The 20,806-nt window shown below is 40.3% G+C and overlaps 2 protein-coding genes across 2 annotated transcripts; both read right to left on the bottom strand.

The window, feature by feature from the left end:
- Positions 1-233: 233 nt before the first annotated feature.
- Positions 234-12,094, bottom strand: lemd3 (LEM domain containing 3). Its single transcript, XM_029495512.1, has 12 exons — positions 10,753-12,094; positions 9,671-9,711; positions 8,585-8,654; positions 7,976-8,049; positions 6,774-6,999; positions 6,374-6,475; positions 5,125-5,227; positions 4,490-4,668; positions 4,169-4,250; positions 3,969-4,074; positions 3,806-3,884; positions 234-2,755 (listed from the first exon to the last, which is right to left on the bottom strand). Exons 1-12 carry the CDS (start codon positions 12,092-12,094, stop codon positions 2,577-2,579), a joined length of 2,583 nt encoding a protein of 860 aa, XP_029351372.1. The 3' UTR covers positions 234-2,576.
- A 2,364-nt stretch (positions 12,095-14,458) lies between these two features.
- On the bottom strand, positions 14,459-18,800 carry tmbim4 (transmembrane BAX inhibitor motif containing 4). The gene is made up of 7 exons (XM_029495210.1): positions 18,625-18,800; positions 18,149-18,257; positions 16,796-16,901; positions 16,641-16,674; positions 16,434-16,551; positions 15,488-15,533; positions 14,459-15,306 (listed from the first exon to the last, which is right to left on the bottom strand). The coding sequence occupies exons 1-7, from the start codon at positions 18,713-18,715 to the stop codon at positions 15,100-15,102; spliced, it is 711 nt and encodes a 236-aa protein (XP_029351070.1). The 5' UTR covers positions 18,716-18,800; the 3' UTR covers positions 14,459-15,099.
- Between the last annotated feature and the right edge of the window lie 2,006 nt (positions 18,801-20,806).

The following is a 20,806-nucleotide window of genomic DNA, read 5'->3' as shown; positions in this document are numbered from 1 at the left end:
AATGAAGAAATTACTTGATGGGTTGTTCAGTTTGTGGAAATTAATTACAATTAATAAACCTGAGTTTTTTAAATTACAAATTAGCTGAGTTTATATATCTATTTATTCAGATAACGGATAACCAACACATACACACACACATATATTTATAAGACGCACGTTAAATTCTACTATATATATATATAGTATATAGTAGATGGTATGTATTGTTACAATAACAAATGAAGCCTCATAACATATGTCCGTTTAATTTTTTAAAATCTTGTACGCCGATATTTGCAAATGACAGAAAATGACAACAAACAAAATATAAAAACCCCTAGTAAATCTTTAATTTGAGCCGTTTGTACAATTGACAAATTACATTAAAACATCTATTTATTTATTTTTATATCTTGTATATTACACCCCCCACCCACCCTCTGGCTAGCAGGTTAGGGATAGTGGGAAATCCAAACATAAAACGCATTGGAGATAAAGCTACAGACTACACTTATATCAATGTACAGTGTTTACATAAAATACATCAGGAAAAGGAGGCATCCATGAGGATGTATTTATAGGTGAAGCACAAGTCTGGAGAGGTGCTGTCATATCAAACCAACATTTACATTCTGCCTCATAGTCAGTGTGAGGTGAGACTCTGCAGGAGCACCATTATGGTGGAGTACAAAAATAGATTACAGTGATGCACTAACAACTGGCTTATTTCTTAAAGTGTTCACTTTATTTTGTTGTTTTAGACATTCTGACATGTTTGGAAGTGTATGTAAAGTCGATTGTTGATGAAATAAAGTTATGAAACATATGCAACAGGTACTTTATAGTGATGTTAAAATAATACATCACCATGGCTGTTTAAAAAAAAAAAAAAAAGAAATAAATATAGAGAAGCATTTGGTTTAATATCAAAGGAAACTGCTAGAAAATACCAAATCTGAAGATGTAAAACTCTAACAAAACTACATCTATGGCAGGCCTTACTCACCCTTTGAACTGTTTCTATTTCTTAAATCCAGTATTGTCCAGTAATGCAGTGCCAGTCTTAAAAAAGCACAAATTTAAGGCACTGTTGGGTTGTCTGCAGCTTACTGCTGCAATTTTTTAACATTTGAAATGTGCATCATTTGTACAATTTCACACTGCAAATACTGAATCCAACTTTTAATTCACTGCATTAAAAAATGTCATGTCTAGCATATCCTGGATTCTTAGTGTTTTCCACTGTAAAAACACACAGGCAATCAGGAATCCCTAAGTTCACTGAAGTCTCTGTACAGAAGGGGGTGGGGTCGGGATAGACAGAATAGTGCATCACAAACTGTCAACATTCTCACAGTACTCCTTATGACAAACAGAAAAAGGGATGGCAGCATCATTACAAGAAAGATATGATGAAAGAGCTGCAGTGAAATAATCAGGCTCCATCATGGCAAGAAACACACACTATGACCTGGTTATGAAACATCCTGACTTCACTGTTTCACTCCGATTGAAGACCCAGCTTGAAAGAGGTAAATAATAAATATAATTAGTGATAATAACTTGGGGATACATTGGATTATATCTGCAGTAGAAAGTTTCTCATGACTGTTAAAAAGGTACACCTGATTTTCTTATTTTGCTCAAAAGCTGGGGGTATGGGAATACTGATAACAAAACCAAGGACAAAGGTAAGGAAAAGCCCATACATGGAATACACGGAGTGAACAACACAGTGGCTGAATCAGCATTCCTGTCTGAACTATTCTGTGTGTGTGTGTGTGTGTGTACGCACGCACTATTGTGGCCTCTCTGGGAGTGTTTGCCTCTGGATACGGATGTACACTGTTGAGTGAGCAGCAAGTTTAAAAAAAAAAAAAAAGAAAAAAAAAAGTGAGCTTATGCTTTGCTTGTTAAGACAAAAGATGTAATAAAGCTTGTGCCACCAGTCACATGTATTTACAGGACACCCTCTGTTCATGCCTTCCTTGCTTGACTAAATAATAATAATCATAATAATAATAATAATAATAACAAGGAGTACATCAACATCTTCAGGAAATCAACATCCACGCTGTGTTGCATTGAAAAGCTTACATAGAGGCATACTCTGAAAAAGAGGCATACGCTGAAACATGCAGCTGTTTCCATACAGAGCCCAAATTAACTCCATCATGGGATCAGTTAATTATACTGTGGAAGAGGAGGAGGGTGGATCAGAGCATCTACACACATCTTAAATATTCGAGAAGAGCTTTGTTTCCTTGTTAAATCCATGACATTTCTAATACAAAGATTATAGAAAACAAACACTGCAACGCTGAACAGCTTTTCTTGCAAAGATCCTGTGTTTGGAGGGGGGGGGGGGAGAAAAAAAAAAAAAAGCTCTCCCATTGCACAGAGTTAAGTCTTCCCCGTTATAAAGCAGTAAAGGAGCAGCAGCAGACTGGTGCTGTGATGCTGGGAGGGCACAGAAGACAACATTAAATTTAAGTCTTCCCCGTTATAAAGCAGTAAAGGAGAAGCAGCAAACTGGTGCCATTATGCTGGGAGGGCACAGAAGAGAACATTAATTCTAATGCTTAACGGTGATCTCATGAAAAGCCTGAAGAATTATCTGAGCCATGGTGCTGCAGGCCGGGTGTGGAGTCCATTCTGCTTGTGGGTTTCAGGTGGAGGCTGGAGGCCTTCAAGGGTGTGTTGCAGCCCTGTGCCTGAGGGAAGCGCTGGTGGTATCGGTCCAAACGCAGGTACTTGACCGTCACCAGCTTACCTATCAAATAGAAACACTGGATATCCGTAACCGTGCCATCACTATAATGCCCTTTAACAAATGCAACTAATTATCACATTAGCATTCATGAGTCCACAGCTGCATGTAGGACGCTAAAGTTTGCTTTCAAACAAGTGACCCAAATCCTCCCACACACTGATCTGTTCTCAATCACCACCTCACCAGTTATACAAACAAATAATTAAATTAAATATAAGAAAACATGAAATTAAGAGTACTTGCTGTGTAGTTCTCATGAACACACACAAACAAAAGAGGAGGTGGGCAGTTTGGCAAAAAGATCACAATATTTGTGGCTAGAATTGCAAACCATTATGATAATCACAGTCTGCATCCTGTCTCCACTGGTCTTAATCTGAAAGTCCTAACCAGAAGTGAAGTTTTGTATCTTCTTGCTGCTTTCAAGTTTCTTTATGATGTTTGTCCTCTTGCTGCTATTCTCCACACCCGTGACACTCTTCCAAATTAAATCTCAACCAATCATTACCTCTTCTTAGCTCAAGTCTAATATTTGTTTGGACGGAGCTGTTACTTCTTTCTGATTAGTTGTATGTGAGTTTTAATTAGAATGGTCAGTCACTGCTAACTAGCCACCCTAGCCTAGCCAGCTAGCAGAAACCCCCAGCGGACTAACTTTACCTTACATTGCAGCCAATGTCAGTAAATAAATAAAATGATATGTAGGATTCATTTGAAAAATAGATCATATAGTTTAATATTATCAACTACTAAGAGACATTGCTGTTAGTAGAACCGTTTACTGTGCATTCAATACAGTTATTAAATTTTTTATCAGTATTTTAAGTACTTATAATGTACTTATAACAACATTTGTCACACGTTTTACTTTTGTCAATTCTGGAGTCACTATTTTATGATTCCCCATGCAAATTTTGCCCTCATTTGCATTCATTTCCTGATGCAGCAAACTGTAATCCCTTATAATTGTTATAAAGCGTTGGTCAGGACTTTCTGCATATAGTCATGCAATGTGTTGAAAATGCAAACATTATTAAATGTGTAATTTACCATCAAACCAGGAGCCATGAAGTGCCTTGAATGCTTTCCCTGAGTGCTCTGCAGAAAGACACTTCACATAGACACATCCCTGTGGGGAGAGAAGAAGCACAGTGTACATCACTGCAGCCAACTGCATAAGGAGATTTGTCATCACTTGGACGATGGTGCTTACCTCTCGGGAATTCTTGTCAACAGTGATGTGAACAATGCCATCATTGTCACTGCACTTCTCGAGGATTGCCTGTTGGATGGCTAAATCCCAGTTCTCCCCAACCTCCCTGAAAACAAACAAACACATCACAGGTTCCCATCATAATGAGCCTGATATCAGCTGACAGCTCAATTAGCAAGGACGGGGAGGCAAATACTCACATGACTGGGTCAAACATGTTTCTGATCTTCAGACATGGAGTCAGGCTGTTGGGGGGTGAGTTCCTCCGGTCCAAAGGGAACGCTGGAAGAGGGAGGCAAAGCATTTAAATGAACTCAGGATCATGTCACAGCTAACTCCTTTACTCTCTAAAGTAAAGGGTCAGATATACATTTACTGCCAGAAAATTTGGCTGGGCAGTGATGCTGTGCTGCCAGCCCTAGGTATTTCTTTACTCAGGCTACCTTGCATTTTTGGATTTCTGAGGGAGTTGTCACTACTTTACAAGTCAAATGAGCACAAAAGTATTTAATGCACGTTACCTTTTCCCTGCCAGACTTTTGAGGGCATTAAGGAAGTCTTGTCACAACTAAGAGGTGGTTGGGTCCATCTCCAGACAAAGAAGTCTGCTCCACCGATCATCTGTTTCTCTTCACGAATCCTTGACTCATTAGCTGAGACAAAGTTCACAGCCCGGCTCCAAACCTTTTTCATTTTCTTCCTGCAACATGAGACACATTTTCAGAATAATCAAGTCAAGTCTCTGAGGCCAAAATTTCATTTTGAGTTCGAAGAGTTATGATGCTCTAGAAGTGATATTTGGGAGCAAAAACAGAGTGCTAAGGTAGCCCATTAAATTAAACATAGGAAAACTCATTCATTCAAATTGTTTTCTGTATGTTTAATATTTAATATCTCAATGCAGCAAATACCAAACATCACATTATATAATTCTATTGTTGCCTGTAAGTGTATATAGTATTTAGATTATCATGCTTTATGAATTGGGTGTTGTACATGATATATTCAACAATATAAAAATATTTTATATTGTGGGAAACATTGTGGCATTCCATATTGTTAATGATCAGCCCAAAATTGATGCCAGCTGTGAATCAAAGGTCTTAATATACTGTTCTGGACCCTGTTGAGGCTTTCTGTGTGTGTTGGTACTGACCGGTCCTGAGGCTGAACCAAGGAGTCTCTGACGTGGGGGATGGGTAGGTAGGGCTGCAGGTCCTGGTTCTCTTGGCAAGCCTCATTGTGGCTCCGTAACACATCTGGAAAACAGAAGGTTGTTAGAGTATAAAAAGTTTAAGAGAGGGGATCAAATCTACACATCGAAATTTTTGTACTAGATTTAACACCCAAATCAATACATACTAACTAAATATTTGCAAATGTATCAGACATCAAAAAGAGCATTCAGCCACATTCTTCCACCCATATCGCCTCAGGTTGTATCAGACAGAATGTAGAGTTGGTGAGCTGCCATCTTTAAATGCATTTTGTGAAACTGAGGAAGCTGTCATGTGACCTGACTGATGACTACTGAGAAAACCATCTGCAAATTAGTCTATATAGTTCCCTCATGTTGTTCTTTCATTCCAGACATGGAGGAAGAATTGTAGGACCTAATGCATACACATGCACAGATCTCCCTAAACTGAATCTAATTTGAAGATACTCCAAATGTGTTATTCTAGTGTGAGTGAAGAATATTTGGGAAAATGCTAAATTATAATTGGTACAATAATTAATACAATTAATTATATATTATTATTATTATTATCATCATCATCATCATCTCACATAATGCTCTCTATGGACACGGACTTCAATAATTTCTGAACAAAAATCAATTCATACCATTCAGCCATTTTTGAAAAGTATTTAAGCACTTGCTGGCAGCCCCATTTGCACTTTTTCCAGTGCACGTCCATGTAGAATATGTAGTAAATAAATTCTACATGGACTTGCTATAAACAACATACAAGGTTGACTGGTGACTCTAAATTGCCCATAGGTCTGAGTGTGAATGAGAGTGGCTGTTCTTCTCTGTCTGATTCTAAGTGTTGGTCCTATGATGGAGTGGTGACCTGTCCAGAGTGTACCCCATCCTTGTCCGGGTAAGTGTATTCATACAACGTGACAGTTCACTGTTACTGTGGAAACAAGTGCAGTTTTTCTGTTGCCGTTAGCTAGCCAAAATATTAACAGTTAAAAAATCTGAATTACGCGATTTCCAGCCAAATCAAATATGAACAACAACCTTCACATTGAACATCACAAGAGCGATAATAGCATGTAATTGAAATGCAAGTCAACAAATGGAGAAATCAGATCAGAAATGATTTCCAACTATAAAAATTCCCTAATCTGCGTCCGAGTGTGAGAACTGGATGTGAGCACTTGGCATTTTTTACCGATGATCCGCTCCACCATGTCATACATCTGCCTCGTCTCCTCCTCCTCTTTCCTCCAGCGGTACTTGATGTACCAGACCACACTGCACACACATCCGACTGCTGCATGGAGACAAACAACATACACAGATACTTAGGGCACTTGATTCCTGTGTCTCTAAATCTCATCTCTAAACATAGATATGACCATAATAACTTAAAAACAAATCAGCTATCATAGATGGGTTTGTCACCTAGGTAACAGATATTAGCAACTCAGCAACTATTGTCTTGTTTCTGGAAGTGTTATTTGAATGGTTCCATTTGTCTCAGTTACACTAATTGAGACTGGCAGTAGATATGTTTATACATAATTGCATTTTGGAAAAACATGTGTTAGCTGTGCAACATTCTATCTTACCAACTGCAATGAGGAAGACTCTACTGATGACAGTGACGAAGGCTCTGCGAAAGCGACATGTGAAGGGCATCTTGGGGTGCGTGGACTCCAGCCGGGAGATCTCTGATACATCTGTCACTGGATCATCTGCAATGTGCCCTGTCAGCCTGATGCCAACATCCTGGCCCGCTCGGATGATCCACTCCAGAGAGGTGAGAATGAAGTTTTTGAACTCCTGATTCTGGGCCTAAACAAGACACATATTGTTAATTAACAGAGAAACAACATGCATCAAACTGTCAATAATATTACATGTGGTCCCATATACTATAAAGGTAGATACAGTTTGGGAACCAAAGCGCACTGGCTTGATTAATCTAAAGGTCCAGTCTAAAAGGTAGATGTCCATTTGTCTTTAGAAACCAGATCTATGTTCTATATTAATACATTGGAAGTATCAAAGGTCTCAGTCCAAAGATAAAGTGTGTTTAGACACTGAACATTAAAAACAGTTGTCAAGAATTCTGTGATTTCACCATGAAGCAGTAACTGCCCTCAGCCATACCCAAGCCCTTTTCGACTGGACCCACCTTCCCGTCGTACAGGATATAGTTTGTCTGTGCATTAACCCAAAATCTATTACTTATTAACTTAATCACTCAGAAAACATCTGAGAGAGGAGATGTAAAACTATACTGAGATGGTTTGGTTCTTAAAACCATAAATATATCCTCTTAGGAACATCAACGCTTCAAAAGGAAAGATGAGAGTTAAAATATGGCCCTAAAATAGATTTTACCAACAGAAAACAACACTCAGATGTCCTCTATAGTAAATGTAAGGAAACATAGTGAATGGTGGCCTTCAAGAAGCAAGACACAGGCAGGGGCATAAATGCACTGTGTATATTACTGTGCTGCTGTGGGGATATCTGTGTATACTGGCTGTGAGAGATGATCAATGCTCCAGATATAAACACACTGCTCCTCTTGTGCTCTCCACTTATTGGTTTGGAAAACAAACTATTTTCTGCTGCAGAATTCCCATTCTTGAATCCAGCTCAGATTTTCCTGATTTTCCCAACTTCCTGATTCAAATGGTTATTCCAAGAATTTCCTTTGAGAATTTCCAACATTCAAGTGTTAGAATTGCATTATTGATGATAACAGTTTGTGTTTAAGGGTTGTTTAACAGGCAGGGAGGTTGATGTGGCTGGAATATACCACTAAATATGCAGAGGCCTCGTCCATGGTCAAACTCCTGTTTGGACACCTCTGGTCGCCACAGTCATGCTGGCCTGTAACAACAGTGTCAATCAGCAGGCTGATGAAAACAAAACAATCAATACAACCATACTGTTTGTATGTTTACATCAGAGACTTAACGAGAGCGAGCACACGTCTGAAATACTGGGTAGTATATGTGTCCAGTATACTAAAATCTCACTGAGAACTTTATTAGAAACACCATACTATGAGTGTTCAGGATCTTCCGCTGCTCCTAGAATACCGATATGCAATTGGTTGATTAGAGTCTGTCTGCTGCAGTTATGTGACTCGGATCTGAATGCTGAGTGCAACCTTTTCCAGTGCCAAAAAAGCCAGATGTCAGTAGGTAATTCTGTGCCACTCATTATTGGTATTGAGATAAATAAGGCTCTCACCACGCTGTGAAATGAACCCAAAGTTGTGTCTGCACTTTCCATGGATGTCCATTAGTTATCTTTAAATTATGTAGTAGAGCAATAGACCTGTGACTATGAGTGAATGTAAACTGAAACTGTGATTGGGGTGATCTTAAAGCAGGAGATGGGTTCAGGTTACCTAACCTACCTGCTATGTGGGCAAGGTGGTCGTGCAGATTGAGCAGCAGCTTCAGGATCAGGTCCTTCTCTGCTTTGTTCTGCAAACACAATAAATGCTTAGTGGACAACTGAACTGCAGTAGAGACTTACTAGTCTAGTATAGGTATAGTCAGGTCTATATCTTACTAGATATTCACCAAGTCCAAGACCACATCCTATCAACTTAAATGAAGTGTTTATCTATCTATGTATGCATACCTAAGCCAAATAATGGCCTTCTGACAAGATGTTATGAGTAAGATTGCTGAGAAAACTGAGAACCTGCAGTTCCTGACACCACTGGCTGGGAGATGTATTTCTTTGTTAGATTTGTAGGAACAACCATAAACAATGAGTTGCAAACAGGCTCTATCACCAATTTAACCAGAGAGCAGCAGCAGGTGTATGGCTGATGTTACGCAAGGTCTGGTGCTCTTGGTGTTGTTTTTTTGTCAGTGATTGTAAACAGAGTTCAGTGTCTGAGCTCACTGGTCCCAAGTCACTCTCCACATGTTCATACCCGCAGTTTTCTCATATAAGCAGCAGAGTGCTGCACTCTAGAGGCCGGCTGTCACGGAGGAGCACAGCACTATAGCTCTAACAGGCCATTGTGGCAGAATCACAAAGCAGCATAGTCAAATGGATTTTAATCGGCTTTGTTTCAGCATTAAAATACGCCTGATTAAGGTCAAGACCTGTGCACAATCTATGACCTGAGATTTAGTCTTCAAATTAATTTGGGAACTTATGCGAGTTATTGTGTTCTGTTTCAGTTTAGATGAACTGGTTCTACAGCCTGAAGCTTTGATCCACCCTTGATGATACAATGCGGGTGGACGAAGCGTATGGAACACCTCCCAGCAAGACAATGTGCATATCACAACAAATAATAAGAGTGTGGTAGGCAGTACTGCTTACAGCACTTTGCCTGCGTTCACTACTTACATCCATTATGTTTGTAATCTAATTCCAGGATAAATGTACTCACTGTATTTCCTGTGATGGATTTATTGAAAGAAACTTTGATATAAACCGTTGTTGTAATTACAACTTAAAAAAGAAAATGTATACTTACATAAGAAGAGTCAAACTCTCCCCCAAAAGGGTGGCTCTTAACTGCAAAAGAAGAGAGCAACAAAGTGAGGGGACAGAAACACACTTCAACGAAAGACACACTGGAACAGCAGGAGGAAAAACTAGGTCTTTAACAGGAAGACGACATGATGTGAGTGGAGCTCAGACATCACATGTGACTCAGTGTCTGTACACGAGGCTCAACCCTCGAAACCTCACCACATCAGCTTGGCACTTCAGGCCTGGATTCATTTAGCATAAAATTCATAAACATCAGACATCAAGGCAGCATTGCACAAAAGCATTTTTTTGTGTGGTGTAAAATAGAGCATTTGTAGCTGGCAATGTGCAAGAGGTGTAATGTTTGAGGTTGCATTGGTGTTTCAGGACTCCACATTTAAAAAGATGATGGATGAAGAAGCAACCTTTTGTTTTCTATGTAATGGTCAGAACCGCAAAAGATAAGATTTGCACCCTGACCTTTGATTTTAACCATGTGAGCCTTTCAGTTATAGAGTATCGTTACCCGTACATACTGGTTTGCAAAATGCATAATTTTCTTGACTCCCTGAAGTCTGCGTGAATTTGATGAATTGTGGCTCTTAGCACACTTTGGCAATACAACTTTTAAGTGTGCAGGTCTGCATGTGCAGAACAGCCCAAAAGGAAAAGTGAAAGCCAGTTAAGTGTTTTGGAGACTTGTTAAGAGATGGATTTACGTTCCTGCTGGTCTCTTACAAATGCAGGACAGACAGAGAGCAGGACTCTGATATGTTCTCCAGCTAAGAATTTGTTCATTAAAAATTGTGAGCTCTTTTTAATAAAACTTATTTGAGGTAGTCTGAGCTTGAATTAAATTGATTATTCTTGTAAATCTCATGAAACCTTACTATATATATATATATATATATATATACACACACACACACACATATACTTTTTCAATTTTCAAACAGATGTGGACCTAAAAGGAAACAGTAGTGCCACTTAAGAGTAAGACATGCAGCAGAAACACTGGCTTTGGAAAGTGGCTTGGTAGAATGGGAAAGCCCAAACAGCATCAACACCTGATGAGATACTTACTGACTGCATCCACCTCTGGGGATCCAGAGCCCCTCATCCTCAGATACATGAAGCCTAGCAGCAGAAAGAACAGGCAGGCTGCCGTGAGCAGGAACATGGAGAGGTAGTGAGCGCTGAAGCTACCAGAGGAGGCCACCTCTTCCCTTTTGAACTGCTGGAGCAGCTCATCCTCCGGGACAGACAGCTTGTGCTTCAGCGCTGTCTGGCTGTACGAGTGGTTGGGGGCGGTGTGGTTGGAGTGGTTGCCCCTGTAAGGCTGGGACAGGCTGCTGTAGTTGGAGAAGCGCGGTCTCAGCCCAATACTGAACCTACTGGAGCTGCTTCTGAACGATCCGTCCTCGCTGTCGACGTGGTTGTTTTTCCCGGCCTCTTTTCCGTGGTTCTCGGTGAGGGAGACGTAGATAGACTTCCTGGGAAAGTTGTGGCTCCGCAAGCCTCCCGATGGGTCCGAGTCCCGTTTCTTTACCTCGTCTTCCTCCCCCTCCTCCCTCCGTCTGCCCACCATGTTTAGACGCGCAGGCGAGTTAACCTCACTGGCTGCCCCTCCCGTCTGAGACCCTCGGCCGATTCCGTGGGAAGGGGACACCGCTTTTGGGTGGCTCCGTCTAGCCTCCAACCTATCCCGCTGTCGCTCGGCGGCGCCAAGGGCCCCAACCTCCTCCTCGTCCGAGTCTGAGTAATCCCCGGCTAACTTGCTAGTGATCAAATGAGACGCCCCACAGCCATTTACAGAGCGAGAGTTCTTCTCAGTCCCCCCCTCATAATCGTCGTCTTCTCCCGACTCGTCGTAATCCCTCCCTTTCGCCTCAGGGCTGGATCTGGCACGGACCCCCCAACCCAGCGAGACACCTTTCTGTCCGTCCGGACCCGGGGAAGAACCGCTGCTGTTCAGAGCACTCCCAGCGCCATACCGACTTCTGATCGCCACAGTCGGTGTTGCAGCGGGCCGTGTTTTCGGTTGCTGCTGAAAACCACAGCTTCGCTCCGTTCTGCCGCTGTGATTGAGGCCCTTTCTTTTCAGTGGCGTTTCAGCGTCAGACTCGTCGGAGCTGAAGCCGAGGACGGAAGACTTCCGGCCCGGTCTCCTGTTAGAGCTCAGGTGCGTGACGTCATGGCTGGCTGGCCTGGATCCCGCCGTGTTGCCGCCGCCAGTGGTGCTGTTGATGGCCCCACTGCTCCGGGTTTTACCAGACCGGGAGTTCCGCTGCTGTTGCTCTTCCCGAAGCTTCTTCAGCTTCTTCAAATAAACCGGACGGGTGTTTTCAGTAACCGGGCCTGGAGTGAAACCAAAGCGCTTTAATTCGGAGAAAAGCTCCTCATCCGTTAACTGCATTGACGCCATCTTAGACAAAACTCCCAGAGAAGGTTGTGTGACGGAAGTGACGTTAGGGTGAAGTGGCAGTTGACCAACTGTGCTGCGTTCAAGAACAACAGCATCCAGTTTAGAAACTGTTCTTAATGACTTCTTTTCATTTTATGGCGGGTTGCAATCTTTAACTGAAGTTCTTAATGACGCAGGACTTCTTAGTTTGCTCTGTAAATTTATGTGGTGCAAATTAAAATCAATAAATATGCAAAAAACATGCACTATATTATTTCTAAACAAGAAAAGTTAATACATGTTGAAAATGATCAGGAGTTCCTGCCATATTACTATTAATATCAATTAATCAGGAGAGGTCGAATAGAATAATGTGAAGAATATTTAAGTCCTCAACAAAAGTTATTTTTGGAAAACAGAAGAAGAGACAATGAAACATTTATTTAATAAATTTGATATATACAATAGTCTGCTTCACAAAACTGGATTGGATTGAATTGGATTGTAATTTCTCTTAAAAAAAAGACATTGAGTTTGAAGCAAGAAGAGTATATTTATATTATTTATATTATATATTTGTATTTGTCTTAATATATATTTATATTCAGACAACAAGAACAATAGAAATACCGCGGTCTGGCAATGCACGGGGCTTATTTTGTGGCTTTCATCCTAAATTTGTCAAAATGAATGATTAAATTATGAATCTGTTGCATAGCAAGTTATTCATTATTACTATAATTTAATTGAGACAATAACTGGTTTCTGTATTTAATTCTGATTAAGATTTTTTCAGAGTTGCATTTTTATCTCTGTACCTGCTCATCTTAATTTATATTTATATTAAGATTATTATTTATTGCTACTGTACTAGTATTGTCCATAGTTTCTATTGCTTCTATTTGTACTCCATTTTATTGTATCCTCTGTTGATGTTCCATGCCTTAATTTATCCTCATATCCAACTATTGTAAATCTCAGATTTTGTACTTCAACAGCATATTCATTGTTCTGTCACAAGTGGTCTGTTGATGTCATGTTGGTATGATTTGGGCCATTTTGAATCTATTTAAGCTGGAAGATTAAAAAAAAAAAAGAAAAAAGATGTTGCATACATTGATGTGTTCTTGCAGTCTTGCAGACTTGTCTTTGCTCAGTATCAACAACTTTTTGAAAATCTGTTCCAAACCTTTGACAAGGTGACAATTTAGATGATTATTATTATATCCAATGTGTTTGTGGTTTCAATAGTGTGTGAAAAGCTTGTGACCCTTTTTGGACAGTCCAATGTCCAAACAGGGAGAGACTGGTGCAGAAAAGACCTTCACCCAAATATGGAATTATTTTTTTCCAGCTTATTCCATGATGCCATCAAATTTGTGATTATGAATCAGATGCAGTTTCTCCTTGGTACAAAATCAAAGGTTCTGACTGTAGCCTGACATCAGAATATTATGCAATAAGTCAAATTGAAAAAAAATAATATAAGACCATTAAGAGTTTCATCTGGGTTTGCATCAATCCCCACAGGCCTTTCTAAGGGCCAAATTGATAACAGACAGAACAGTAAGGTTTTTTTGTTGAGGGTGGGGGGTATTCCTCAGAATGCTGCCCATCAAACTGCAAGTTACTATCTCAAAACATTTCTTTCCTAATGAAAGATTTATCTAGGAGCTTTACATTAAAAAAACACAATAATATCAGTAATATAGAAGTGCAGATTAAGAGGTAGCTCCAGCAAAGTCAACAGCTGGATGTCCCACTCATTCTGACTAATCAACCTCTTCCCCACAATATCAAAATCACCTCTTACCTGAAAGATGCAACAACCCTGGGTTTTTTGTTAAATTACGAGTTATCCTTTGCTGACCATGCTGCCTCTGTCGGGGCACTTTGCTCCATACGTCAAGTATTACCTGACTCAGTGCTCCTCTCACCTCCTGGTCCAGTGAAACCCTCACAGCTGCAGAACGCAGCAGCTTGTCTGGTCTTCAATCATTCCCAACACTCCCACACTTTTTAAAGAAGACATGAAGCAACACATCCCTTGAGAGTCCAAATAGCCATTTCAGTGCTTTCAGTGCTATATGAAGTATTCCTCTGCTGGCAGCGAGCAAGATCAAAATATTTTTTATCCTGCCCACTCTGTGACACTCAATTTCTGGGATAATTGTACTGTTTTGGAAACATGACTTGTTACATAAGAATCACACAATTATAATGTACCAATGTCACAAACAGCAACAAAAACACAATGACCACCTTTTTCCCTTGCTTACCTTGAAAAAGTTTTTCACGAGTGTTCACAGGAAAAGACAGACGTGTTATCCTGTAAAAGATATTCATGGTCTCTCACTGCTTATTCACACAAAAAAATTTTACAAGAACATTTCACATTGTCTTTATTAAAACAAACACTACAAAGGGTTTAAGCAAAACTTGAAGAATCACATATTGATTTACTTTTAGGATAATAGTTAATAGTGCAATAGAATGACACTATGTACAATCACATATTTTAACAAACCCCAAACATGCATTTATAATGAACAGATGATATCCTCTTCTTGCTGTGAAGTTAAAAAAAAAAAAAAAAATCCTGATTTTTGGATCATGATCATGAGAGGACATTGGCAGTACAGCACACTTCTCATATACACACAATGTTAAAAACAAAAACCAGACTCACCAGCTCTGAATCACTGTCATACTACTGTACTGGAACGCTTCAATGGAACAAGGGGAGCAACCATTGTGCCAGGTGGGCTATATTAAATTAAATTGTGCAGGTGAAAGAAACTGAGCCTGTCTCATAGCATGATGGTTAAATCCAGTCTCACTGATTTACATCTGCTTCACATAATACAAAAGCACAATCACCTTGAGTTGAATAAAAACGAATAGCTTCTGTTTTTTATGAAGAGTATTCCCTAAAATCTTGTTGGTTCAGGACAGAAAAACTCACATGAGCACATGTTAATCACAGCACAAGCGTATGAGTTTCCAATGAGAACAAGCTGGATACTTCAGTGCTTCTTCAAAGAGTCAAGGAGCCGCAGGATGTGCAGGAAGAGGTTGACGATGTCCAGGTAGAGGTTGATGGAAGCTAGGATGTGCTCCTCAGGGGAGAGCTGCTTCATCAGCAGGTGGGTGTCATAGATGATGAAGCCGCAAAAGACCAGAGCTCCAGCTCCAGACAAGGCCAGCTCTGTGGTGTCACTGTCAAAGAAGAACTGCAGAGAGAACAGTCCATGTGAAGTCAGCTGAGGCTGAACACATTTACAGTGTCACAGGTGTGTGTATGCTGCATGGTGTGGTGTAGCCTTTGAAGTGATGTATGTGTGTTTGAACACACTCTTTCTCACAGCCTCTCTTCCATGAAATAGCCACATTTGTATAGCAGCATCCACTCACCCTCATGAAGCTGGCGAGGATGAGGATCCACAAGCAGGCAAAGAGGCTGGAAGGTCAGAGATGGGACACTATAAGTCTAGTAGGGGCTCCCTCTACCGGAGGGATAAAACCACTGAGCAGACATGTAATAGAAACCTTTCTCAGTTCTGAATTAGTTCAGTTAAGACCAGACTCCTGAGAACTGAAGGACTATGAAGAATTGGAAGTGTGTGTTCTTCTTGATATCAGCAGTTTAAAATAATAATCAAAATGACATGATGATCAATAGATCCACAAAACTCAGAAGACACACTGAAGAGAAACATACATACCAATTCATATTATAATATCTTATATAATATATATAAAATTTAATGAAATTGAATTTAAACTCTACTGCCATTCATTTCCTTTCATAGTTATTTATTACTACTCAAATGTGGTCCTGTAGTTGTACATATTAGGTGTGCTACTGTTACATTGTTCAAGAAATTTGGGTTTGTTCACGTCAAGCTCAGATTCAAGAGGAGCAACAAATGCTATATCTTAATTCAAAGACCAAAGTTCGTGTTCCAGAAGAAAAATGACACCATATATCAATATGTAGCTGCAGGAAGAACACCGTTCCAATAGGATTGTGGCGCTCACTGAATGGCAGGCGACCTTTTGAGCTGGGCAGTGAATTGCTGATGCCACCTGCCAGGACCCTCAAATCGATGATATTTGTATTAACACCTGAGATATATTTACTCTAAATGAAGCCTGGATGAGTTTCTCCTGTCATTTTGTGTTCAATGCATTCTGGGATATTTAGCTTATCCTAAATCCCAGCAAGTCACGCCCTATACATCCAAAATGAAAACACTTCTGGATACTGAGAAGCTTTGGACTTGGATCAGTCATTAGACAGTGACTGATGAACTTTTACAGGAACAGAGAAAAACACTAGAAGCTGCAACACACTCACCCTACACCCATTTTGCTGAAGTCTCTCTTGGACTGGAAGGTGTAGGCTGTCAGTCCAACAAACACAGCACTGGTCAGGAATAGTGCTTGCAGTACAGTGGAGTATTCATAGAAGGTCACTGTGGGGAGACAGATTGCAGTCAGGATGCTTGGTCCTTGAGGTCCTTGAAACAATGGGAACGCACAGACGCCTTCAAAAAATACTTACAAGCTGTGGCCACAGAAACTGCCTCCAGGAGGGTCTGCAAACAACACACAACTAGTGACACTGTCCCAAGTAGATAATCTATCATGACAATACAAAGCTAGAGGTAAGTACACACTGTACCACTGCGCTACACATAGGAGACAAAGCGTGCTTACAAACACAAGCAGCAAATAGAGGTTGACTGGATGTTTGTGTCTGTACACAGCCAGGGCCACCAGAAGAGCCAGGGAGCCCAGCCCTGAGATCAAGACCACAGCAGGACTGAGAAGGAAACCACAACAGTCAGACAACACTGCTAACACAAGTCTCAAGATATAATTGAGAGAATAGCTACAGAAAGTGGACCATTGTGTCTCCAAATCATCAGCTTTGGATTTGTCTCTATTTGTCCATTAAACAGGATGTGATCAGCCTGGGCACACATGTACATAAATACAGCATCACTTAGGTGATATCATACAAACTATTGTAATCTGTTGGTCTTTATGGGACACACCCATGGAACATTTACAGATCTGGTACAAAAGTAAGTCAAACCTTGGATTCAAACACTGAGCAAACCTGTTTTGGCATCAGTGAACTGAAAGATCTTTCCGTAACTGCTGATCAGATCTGCTCAATGTTCAAGAGGTATTCAGACTTGACCATGTTTTGTAAGAATGTCTCTTCGTTTAAGGTCTGAGTTCTGGTTTCATTCATTGATTTAAGTCCTTCTGTTGTAATTTAATTCATGGTAAAGTTCATTGACCCACATCACACAACTTCTCCTGTGTTTCTGCAGGTCAAGCCAATCTGAAATTATCCTGTAAGAGACATTAATAAAAAAAAATGGGAAGTCTTTGCCCTCAATGCTGATGAACTGCCCATGAGCCACCCATGCTTCTCCACAGTAATTCATCTTTGGGAAGATGGTTTCATGTTCTAAGAACTGGTGAAATCCATTTAACCTGATTCAACTTCCTCAGAACTAGGACTTGATGACTGAGAACCTCCACACAGAGCATCAGTTTCCTCTGACTACATGATTTTCATGACAGGACACCATGGTTCCTGTCTCCAAGCACTCTGATTTCCATCCTGCTCCAATTTTTCCTCTAAACTGGGCATTAGGTGTCATTTTAGCTGGGCATCCAAATCTTTTGATGACTTTTTAAACCTTTGAATTTCACACAAAGCAAAAACTGAAACTCAGAAGGCCTCAGAGATCTCCCTTTTTGCATTGCTTGTGTCACATTAACAGCCTTTTAAGTAATATAGACTTTTCACAGTCTATATTAGAATATTGTTTTCAGCATAAGCAAGGACATCACAATGACTTTTTTGTCATTTGTTTGTTTGGACTGGTTACTTGGAAGTGGTTTAGACTGGCTTGAGCTGATGATTGGCCTTCAGTCTTTATTGGGGGATGTTACAGAGCCAGGCTGAACGCTTTGTAATCTGAAGCTCTTTGGTTCTAGACTTCCAGTGACTTTAAGTACTCTGCACCCAGGTTTGACAAATCACCTCACCTGGTGTGGACATAGTCCTTGATGGTTTGAGAGAACATGAAGAGGGCAGATGTGGCCGTGGTCAGGATGATCTGGACGCTCAGGAGGCTGTACACCTTCCTCAGGAAGTCTGATAAACGGAAACATCAGTATTGAGACAGTTTTGTATTATGGCAGCTGAGGCAGGGGACACTCAGCTGCCTCACAATGAACCACAGGCAGCAGTGCGAGTCAGCATCAACACGCTTAGCTTGTTTAACTGAGCATGCTCCTACTACAAGCTAACAGCCAGGTAACGCTTCATAAAGTTTCATGACAATAGCCGACTTATCAACTGTAAACAATTCCTCAAAGCCAACGACGCTGCTGACGGCTCAGCATCATACTTTATATATTGAGGCTTGTGCCATCGGGCTAATGCTGGGCTAACGTCCAGTAACGTCCAGTGACGATACGGTTGGCGTTGAGCGGTCCCAGCCAAACACGACTTTACTCACCCATCCGTATCTGGACGCTGGCGGTGGCCACATTGGTGCCATAGTTAAAGTCGTCTTCAATAGAGGACCGCGGGTATTTTTCGCTGCTCATCGTGTCACCGGAGCGTTTTCTCAGCCAAAATCCCAAAGTGACAGTCGCCTGAGGAGAGAGAACGCGGAAGGTCCTGGCGATTCTGTCAACGTCAAATGACGTCTGCTACGTAACGCAGCGTAGCAACATCTTCCAGCCAGCCTCTTTGACAATAAAGGGGCGGGCGCAACGCAAAAATGTAAGCAACAATCCTGGAATTTTTATTCCAACGTATGTATAACTGTCGTTAACGACATTTATCGACATTTATATATATATATATATATATATATATATATATATATATATATATGATGCATTGCTACTGTCTAAACAACACAAGGGGGAGGGGCTATGATTTGCTAATTTGACATTAAAATTTGCAGTATCACTTTTGGGTTTACATAGCTACACAAATCACAACAAACCGTGGGCTAAGAACCTGAAGTAATGCATAAATTATATTATTATATAATAACAAATTATTGTATAGGTAAACAACAATGTGGTGACTGTATTGTATGTGAGCTGTTAATATAAAGGGCAGGCAATTTACTGGTATTTTATATGCTGATTGTAATCATATCATAATTGTGCTAATTTAGACTGGGCTGTTAGATATCAATCTAACAGCATGTTTGTGAGGTTGCAAAATATAGTTTAGCATTCGTACTCTGTATTCTTTCGTCAGTGCTAACATAAATACTTGCCCCTAAATGGTCAGTGAGCACAACAAAGTCCACAACATCATCATTGTGCTTTAAAGAATAGCAATGTTGTTTCGCAGTGGAGATTCTTAGTCAGGTCTATGAAAAAAAGTTGATCCTGCATATGTGAGATGTTTTTGTATGGGTCTGATGCAACAAAGCATTTCACAATGTAGTTGTGAAGGGTTAGTCTTTATTTTAAAACTGCTAAAATGTGTGGAATATGGCTGGTGAAGGACTTAAGACAGGTCAGCACAGGCAGAAATCCGCTGAATACGTAGATGTATTAATGATTAATCAGACGTAGAGCGCCGCCTGCTGGACACAAGAAGTCACTCTCCATGAACCATGCCTCATAGATAAAAGTAGTCCTACAATTTTAATCCAAATGACTTCACATTCACTAGTGTGGCACCAATTTCACTGAGTTACCAGCCCTCTACCGAATCCCCCTTCCTCTCCTTAAAGGTTGCTCTCATGTCTTTAACATTCTCTGCTCCTCTCTCAACCCGACCATTTGAGGCAGAGTTTCTGCCCTAAGTTTCTGCCTCTAGAAGGAAGTTTTTCTTTCCCACTGTGATCAAGTGCTTGCTCTTGGAGGGATATGTTAGATCTCTTTAACAATTCCATAAAGAGTTTTGTCTAGACCTGCTCTATGTGTAAAGTGCCTTGATTCAAATCTGTTATAATTTCACACTATATAAATTAATTGGATTTGATTTGATAAGCAAGGAATTCCTCACAACAAGCGCATACATCATCCAATCTGCCCCAAAATTTCCACACGTGTCCAGACTCCTACTGTATGATTCAATATTGGCACATGGGCTTGTTCAGAGAACACCACCTCCTGAGGCCTGTATCACAAGGCTGGATTTCAGTTTAGCGAGGCAGCTTTTGGATTAACCTTAACCTTGTCAGTTTCAGACACTATCAACATTCTCATTCTGTTGGGTAAATATCATATCCATTTTGCAAAATGGAGGAACTCTGAGCCTTCCTTCCCTTGTTTTATTAATGAATTTAAGTTATTATTTTCATCACTTAAAATGATAAAAAAAAAGACAAAAAACAAGTATACCAAGAAATTAAGCCTGGACCTTTCCCGTCTTCTGATTTTCCAAATTCTAACTTATTTTATTATTTCGCTGCTCCCTCTTATGTTAAATTTGAATGACTGATATAATGTATCTTTCACACCTTATCCCACTTGCCTCTATTTGGTGTTATGCTTTTGTTAAACTGCATCGTGAAGTAAAAAACCACTACCAGGGAACCGGACTGCTCCCTAAGCCTGCAACACCTGTCCAAGACCACCAGATCCAAACATTAAAAAAAACTGGTGTGTACTAAAAAATATAATAAGAAAATCCCAACAAAGTCACAACTTTCTTCATGGTTAGCA

This window comes from Echeneis naucrates, chromosome 23, assembly GCF_900963305.1.
Source record: "Echeneis naucrates chromosome 23, fEcheNa1.1, whole genome shotgun sequence".
Lineage (NCBI taxonomy): Eukaryota > Metazoa > Chordata > Actinopteri > Carangiformes > Echeneidae > Echeneis > Echeneis naucrates.
This window is presented reverse-complemented; position numbering and strand designations above follow the sequence as displayed.

Coding starts and splice junctions, on each gene's coding strand:
- lemd3 (XM_029495512.1), bottom strand. CDS start 12,094: ATGGCGTCAATGCAGTTAACGGATGAGGAGCTTTTCTCCGAATTAAAG. Junction 9,712..10,752: donor CCCAGAGGTGGATGCAGTCA/GTAAGTATCTCA, acceptor CTTCTTTTGCAG/TTAAGAGCCACCCTTTTGGG. Junction 8,655..9,670: donor GAGAGTTTGACTCTTCTTAT/GTAAGTATACAT, acceptor TTGTGTTTGCAG/AACAAAGCAGAGAAGGACCT.
- tmbim4 (XM_029495210.1), bottom strand. CDS start 18,715: ATGAGCAGCGAAAAATACCCGCGGTCCTCTATTGAAGACGACTTTAAC. Junction 16,675..16,795: donor TCTATTTGCTGCTTGTGTTT/GTAAGCACGCTT, acceptor TGTTGTTTGCAG/ACCCTCCTGGAGGCAGTTTC. Junction 15,534..16,433: donor TTCAGCAAAATGGGTGTAGG/GTGAGTGTGTTG, acceptor CTGACCTTCCAG/CCTCTTTGCCTGCTTGTGGA.